Source organism: Dendropsophus ebraccatus, chromosome 13 (assembly GCF_027789765.1).
Source record: "Dendropsophus ebraccatus isolate aDenEbr1 chromosome 13, aDenEbr1.pat, whole genome shotgun sequence".
Taxonomy (NCBI): domain Eukaryota; kingdom Metazoa; phylum Chordata; class Amphibia; order Anura; family Hylidae; genus Dendropsophus; species Dendropsophus ebraccatus.
Window position 1 is genome coordinate 82,795,167 of NC_091466.1, and position 6,700 is coordinate 82,801,866.

General features: G+C 62.6%; 1 protein-coding gene across 2 annotated transcripts in view; it reads left to right on the forward strand.

Annotated features, from left to right (window-relative positions):
- RPS6KL1 (ribosomal protein S6 kinase like 1) overlaps nucleotides 1-2,758 on the forward strand; it is a 29,818-nt gene extending 27,060 nt beyond the window's left edge. For both annotated transcript variants that reach the window (XM_069949984.1, XM_069949985.1), the window contains exons 6-11: nucleotides 299-431; nucleotides 514-729; nucleotides 804-893; nucleotides 977-1,059; nucleotides 1,133-1,228; nucleotides 2,446-2,758. In XM_069949984.1, coding sequence (XP_069806085.1) covers nucleotides 299-431; nucleotides 514-729; nucleotides 804-893; nucleotides 977-1,059; nucleotides 1,133-1,228; nucleotides 2,446-2,550 — 723 coding nt within the window. In that variant the 3' untranslated portion in view covers nucleotides 2,551-2,758. The remainder of the gene's footprint in view (nucleotides 1-298; nucleotides 432-513; nucleotides 730-803; nucleotides 894-976; nucleotides 1,060-1,132; nucleotides 1,229-2,445) is intronic.
- The last annotated feature ends 3,942 nt before the right edge of the window (nucleotides 2,759-6,700 follow it).

The window sequence follows — 6,700 nt, forward strand, 5'->3', positions numbered from 1 at the left end:
AGGGGGCGGTGTGCCTGGTGTGTATGTCCGGGGGTTTGGAGGGAGGTATGCCTGGTGTGTATGTCAGGGGGCTCAGGGGGCGGTGTGCCTGGTGTGTATGTCCGGGGGCTCGGGGGGGCGGTATGCCTGGTGTGTATGTCAGGGGGCTCGGGGGGCGGTGTGCCTGGTGTGTATGTCCGGGGGTTTGGGGGGCTGTGTGCCTGGTGTGTATGGCCGGGGGAGGGGGGTGGTGAGTTTGGGACGGGGGGCAGGGCTGGGGACCCCCACGCAGCCTCAGCCTACAGTGCTCTCCCTGCAGTCTCTGATGAAGTCGGGCCGGTGTGGCCATGGATCGGTCACGGTTATTCCGCAGAGCGTCCCCTACATGGTACAGCTGCAGAAGTTTTACGTGGGGGAAGATTCTCTGTATCTTCAGCTGCAGCACATTCCAGGTCAGACATTGCTGGGGTTGGAGGTCAGGGGTCGGGGGTCTCCATTGTCCGTGTGTTCACATCTCCCGCTTTGTTCCTGCAGCCGGACGTCTCTGGGGACATCTCAGGAAATACCAGGCTCAGGACAGCCAGCGTCTGGTCAGCCATGGGAGCCCATCCCATGAGCCTGTGCGGGGGGTCCTGGAGTCCCAGGTCAGGCGGTGGGGGGCACAGCTAGTCCTGGCGCTGGACACTCTCCACCAGGAAGGGATTCTGTGTAGGGATCTGAATCCGCGCAATGTGCTGTTGGGAGACAATGGTGAGCGGGCGCTGTGGGCAGCTGTGTGGCGGGGACGCACGCTCTGGGGTGACCTCTCTTCTATGTCTCGCCAGGTGATGCACTACTCACATACTTTGGCCGATGGCGAGAGGTCGACCATTCGTGTTGTCCGGAGGCGGCGGAGCAGCTGTATGTTGCCCCAGGTAGGCTCCATGTTCCGGTGCAGCGGACCTCCGCCCTCGCCCCCCGGCCCTCACCCTGACTTTTTCCTCCTGTTGTCTTGCAGAGGTCTCGGGAGTGGCCGTGGTGGACGAGGCCTGTGACTGGTGGAGTCTGGGAGTGCTGCTGTATGAGATGATGAGTGGTCAGGTGAGAACATGGCGGCTGCGGCTCCTGGCTGCTCGCTGGTGTGGTGGGGATGGCTGACTCTGTGTCTCCTCAGCCGCTGTACAAGAGCCTGATGTCCGGGCTCCGCAGTCACATGGACATCCCCTTCCCCGAGGAGCTCAGTGCCGATGCCGTGTCTCTGCTAAGAGCCGTAAGTGGGGGGGCTCTGTGGTGGGTGACACCTGCGGGGAGGTGGAGGGGCTCTGTGGTGGGTGACGCCTGCGAGGAGGTGGGGGGGCTCTGTGGTGGGTGACGCCTGCGGGGAGGTGGGGGGCTCAGTGGTGGGTGACGCCTGCGGGGAGGGGGGACTCTGTGGTGGGTGATGCTTGTGGGGAGGTGGGGGGCTCTGTGGTGGGTGACGCCTGCGGGGAGGGGGGACTCTGTGGTGGGTGATGCTTGTGGGGAGGTGGGGGGCTCTGTGGTGGGTGACGCCTGCGGGGAGGGGGGACTCTGTGGTGGGTGATGCTTGTGGGGAGGTGGGGGGCTCTGTGGTGGGTGACGCCTGCGGGGAGGTGGGGGAGCTCTGTGGTGGGTGATGCCTGCAGGGAGGTGGGGGGCTCTGTGGTGGGTGATGCCTGTGGGGAGGGGGGGGCTCTGTGGTGGGTGACGGCCTGCGGGGAGGTGGGGGGGGGTTGAGAAGGGTGACGGCCTGCAGGGAGGTGGGGGGGGCTCTGTGGTGGGTGATGCCTGCGGGAAGGGGGGGGCTCTGTGGTGGGTGATGCCTGCAGGGAGGTGGGGGGGCTCTGTGGTGGGTGATGCCTGCAGGGAGGTGGGGGGGCTCTGTGGTGGGTAACGCCTGCAGGGAGGTGGGGGGGGGGTTGAGAAGGGTGACGGCCTGCAGGGAGGTGGGGGGGGGGGCTCTGTGGTGGGTGATGCCTGCGGGGAGGGGGGGCTCTGTGGTGGGTGATGCCTGCAGGGAGGTGGGGGGGCTCTGTGGTGGGTGACGCCTGCCAGGGAAGAGCTCTGTGGTGGGTGACGGCCTGCGGGGAGGGGGGGCTCTGTGGTGGGTGATGCCTGCCAGGGAAGGGCTCTGTGGTGGGTGACGGCCTGCGGGGAGGGGGGGCTCTGTAGTGGCTGATGCCTGCGGGGAGGGGGGGCTCTGTGGTGGGTGACGGCCTGCGGGGAGGTGGGGGGGCTGAGAAGGGTGACGGCCTGCAGGTGGGGGTGGCTGAGAAGGGTGACGGCCTGCAGAGGGGGGGAGGGCTGAGAAAGGTGACGGCCTGGAAAGGGGGGGGAGGGGGGACTCTGAGAAGGGTGACGGCCTGCAGAGGAGGGGCTGTAGGGGTCTCTGTTGGTTTACAGACATAGGAGGGGGTCACTGGTCGGTCCCGTCTTTGCCCCATCACCTCCCCTCTGTCCTCATTTCAGCTGCTCAATTATGATCCAGACAAACGTCTCGGCTCCGGTCCTGGAGGAGCACAAAGGATTAAGTCGCACCCGTTCTTCAGTGACGTCCAGTGGAGCGCGCTATGAGGAGGAGGAGCCGGCAGATGCATGTAGTCACACACCACAATCGCTATATGATGCACAAAGCTGAGCAAGGTTGGGCACAGCTGGTCACCCTCCTAATGATGTCACACCTGGTTAGCAGACCTGTGAGGTCAGTGATGGTGCTGCTGCTACTCAGTGATGTCATAGCCAGTGAGACGGCTGCCACTTGATCAATAAAGAACCAAATCTTGCCTGGTGTTTGTGTCTGGCCGTTGCGGGGAGGATTGGGTGTCCAGGCGACAACAAAGATGGACCCACTTCTGCACAATCCCTGGAATAAGGTCCCTGCTCCCGCCAGGAGGTCATAGGCCGGAACAGCTAAGGATCGTCCGGGAGCCCCTCAAATCTCTTTTCCTGGGAAGCCCAAGGTCAGAAAGATGTCCAAGAAGCAGAAGGAGAAAGCAGCAGCTCCTCAGACCTAGAGAAGCCACCCACCAGGCCATTCAAGGTTTCTCCATCACTAGGGTCGGGGGCAGTGTGGTGTGCCGCTTCTCCTGGGTTTAGCTTGTTGGGTCAGAAAGACCCCCCCCCCCCCTCACATCCCCCCCAAATTTATCACCCATTCAGGAAAACCTTGATTGTTGCTCCCGACAGCCGAGTGAGTAAAGGGGGCAAGGAAAGTTCCAGTCCACCCGAAGGGCTGACGCCCCTACTCCAGAAGCACACCAAGCATCGGGGCGGTCCACCCCAGAGGCACACCAAGCATCGGGGCGGTGCACACTAAGCATCGGGGCGGTGCACACTAAGCATCGGGGCGGTGCGCACCAAGCATCGGGGCGGTCCACCCCAGAGGCACACCAAGCATCGGGGCGGTGGACACCAAGCATCGGGGCGGTGCGCACCAAGCATCGGGGAGGTCCACCCCAGAGGCACACCAAGCATCGGGGAGGTCCACCCCAAAAGCACACCAAGCATCGGGGCGGTCCACCCCAGAGGCACACCAAGCATCGGGGCGGTGGACACCAAGCATCGGGGCGGTGCGCACCAAGCATCGGGGAGGTCCACCCCAGAGGCACACCAAGCATCGGGGAGGTCCACGCCAAAAGCACACCAAGCATCGGGGAGGTCCACGCCAAAAGCACACCAAGCATCGGGGAGGTCCACGCCAAAAGCACACCAAGCATCGGGGAGGTCCACCCCAGAAGCACACAAAGCATCAAGGCGGTCCACCCCAAAAGCACACCAAGCATCGGGGGGGTCCACCCCAGAGGCACACCAAGCATCGGGAGGTCCACCCCAGAAGCACACCAAGCATCGGGGAGGTCCACCCCAGAGGCACATCAAGCATTGGAGCGGTCCACCCCCGAAAGAACACCAAGCATCGGGGAGGTCCACCCCAGAGGCACACCAAGCATCAGGGCGGTGCACACCAAGCATCGGCGCAGTCCACCCCAGAGGCACACCAAGCATCGGGGCGGTCCACCCCAAAGGCACACCAAGCATCGGGGCGGTCCACCCCAGAGGCACACCAAGCATCGGGGCGGTCCACCCCAGAGGCACACCAAGCATCGGGGCGGTCCACCCCAGAGGCACACCAAGTATCGAGGCGCTCCACCCCAGAAGCACACCAAGCATCGGGGCCGTGCACACCAAACATTGGTGCGGTGCACACCAAGCATCGGGGCGGTCCACCCCAGAGGCACACCAAGCATCGGGGCGGTGCACACCAAGCATCGGGGCGGTCCACCCCAGAGGCACACCAAGCATCGGGGCGGTGCACAACAAGCATCGGGGCGGTCCACCCCAGAGGCACACCAAGCATAAGGGCAGAAAATACTCACATCCCTTTAAATTTTTGCTCCTTTATGGACACCCTCTCCCCATTACTGGACATTCTGCACCCCCAATTACTGGTCACTGCACACCCCCCTCCCCCATTACTGGTCACTCTGCACCCCCCCACCACCATTACTGTAAACTCTGCACCCCCCCATTACTGGTCACAGCACACACCCCTCCCCCATTACTGTACACTCTGCACCCCCCCCCCCCCATTACTGGTCACTGCACATCCCCCCTCCCCCATTACTGGTCACTCTGCACCCCCCCCCCCCCCCCACACCAATACTGGACACTCCGTAGTGAGTAGAAGCCCCCTCCTCCCTGTGCTCCGTAGTGAGTAGAAGCCCCCTCCTCCCTGTGCTCAGTAGTGAGTAGAAGCCCCCTCCCCCCTGTGGTCAGTAGTGAGTAGAAGCCCCCTCCTCCCTGTGGTCAGTAGTGAGTAGAAGCCCCCTCCTCCCTGTGCTCGGTAGTGAGTAGAAGCCCCCTCCTCCCTGTGCTCCGTAGTGAGTAGAAGCCCCCTCCTCCCTGTGCTCGGTAGTGAGTAGAAGCCCCCTCCTCCCTGTGGTCGGTAGTAAGTAGAAGCCCCCTCCTCCCTGTGGTCAGTACCGAGTAGAAGCCCCCTCCTCCCTGTGGTCAGTACCGAGTAGAAGCCCCCTTCTCCCTGTGGTCGGTAGTGAGTAGAAGCCCCCTCCCCCCTGTGGTCGGTAGTGAGTAGAAGCCCCCTCCTCCCTGTGCTCAGTAGTGAGTAGAAGCCCCCTCCCCCCTGTGGTCAGTAGTGAGTAGAAGCCCCCTCCTCCGTGTGCTCAGTAGTGAGTAGAAGCCCCCTCCTCCCTGTGCTCAGTAGTGAGTAGAAGCCCCCTCCCCCCTGTGGTCAGTAGTGAGTAGAAGCCCCCTCCTCCGTGTGCTCAGTAGTGAGTAGAAGCCCCCTCCTCCCTGTGGTCGGTAGTGAGTAGAAGCCCCCTCCTCCCTGTGCTCAGTAGTGAGTAGAAGCCCCCTCCTCCCTGTGGTCCGTAGTGAGTAGAAGCCCCCTCCTCCCTGTGCTCAGTAGTGAGTAGAAGCCCCCTCCTCCCTGTGCTCAGTAGTGAGTAGAAGCCCCCTCCTCCCTGTGGTCGGTAGTGAGAAGCCCCCTCCCCCCTGTGGTCAGTAGTGAGTAGAAGCCCCCTCCCCCCTGTGGTCAGTACCGAGTAGAAGCCCCCTCCTCCCTGTGGTCAGTAGTGAGTAGAAGCCCCCTCCCCCCTGTGGTCAGTAGTGAGTAGAAGCCCCCTCCTCCCTGTGGTCAGTAGTGAGTAGAAGCCCCCTCCTCCCTGTGCTCAGTATTGAGTAGAAGCCCCCTCCTCCCTGTAGTCAGTAGAAGCCCCCTCCTCCCTGTGGTCGGTAGTGAGTAGAAGCCCCCTCCTCCCTATGGTCAGTAGTGAGTAGAAGCCCCCTCCTCCCTGTGCTCAGTAGTGAGTAGAAGCCCCCTCCTCCCTATGGTCAGTAGTGAGTAGAAGCCCCCTCCTCCCTATGGTCAGTAGTGAGTAGAAGCCCCCTCCTCCCTGTGGTCGGTAGTGAGTAGAAGCCCCCTCCCCCCTGTGGTCGGTAGTGAGTAGAAGCCCCCTCCTCCCTGTGGTCAGTAGTGAGTAGAAGCCCCCTCCTCCCTGTGGTCCGTAGTGAGTAGAAGCCCCCTCCTCCCTGTGCTCAGTAGTGAGTAGAAGCCCCCTCCTCCCTGTGGTCAGTAGTGAGTAGAAGCCCCCTCCTCCCTGTGGTCGGTAGTGAGAAGCCCCCTCCCCCCTGTGGTCAGTAGTGAGTAGAAGCCCCCTCCCCCCTGTGGTCAGTACCGAGTAGAAGCCCCCTCCTCCCTGTGGTCAGTAGTGAGTAGAAGCCCCCTCCCCCCTGTGGTCAGTAGTGAGTAGAAGCCCCCTCCTCCCTGTGGTCAGTAGTGAGTAGAAGCCCCCTCCTCCCTGTGCTCAGTATTGAGTAGAAGCCCCCTCCTCCCTGTAGTCAGTAGAAGCCCCCTCCCCCCTGTGGTCGGTAGTGAGTAGAAGCCCCCTCCTCCCTATGGTCAGTAGTGAGTAGAAGCCCCCTCCTCCCTGTGCTCAGTAGTGAGTAGAAGCCCCCTCCTCCCTATGGTCAGTAGTGAGTAGAAGCCCCCTCCTCCCTATGGTCAGTAGTGAGTAGAAGCCCCCTCCTCCCTGTGGTCGGTAGTGAGTAGAAGCCCCCTCCCCCCTGTGGTCGGTAGTGAGTAGAAGCCCCCTCCTCCCTGTGGTCGGTACTGAGTAGAAGCCCCCTCCTACCTGTGGTCGGTACTGAGTAGAAGCCGCCTCCTCCCTGTGGTCGGTAGTGAGTAGAAACCCCCTCCTCCCTATGGTCA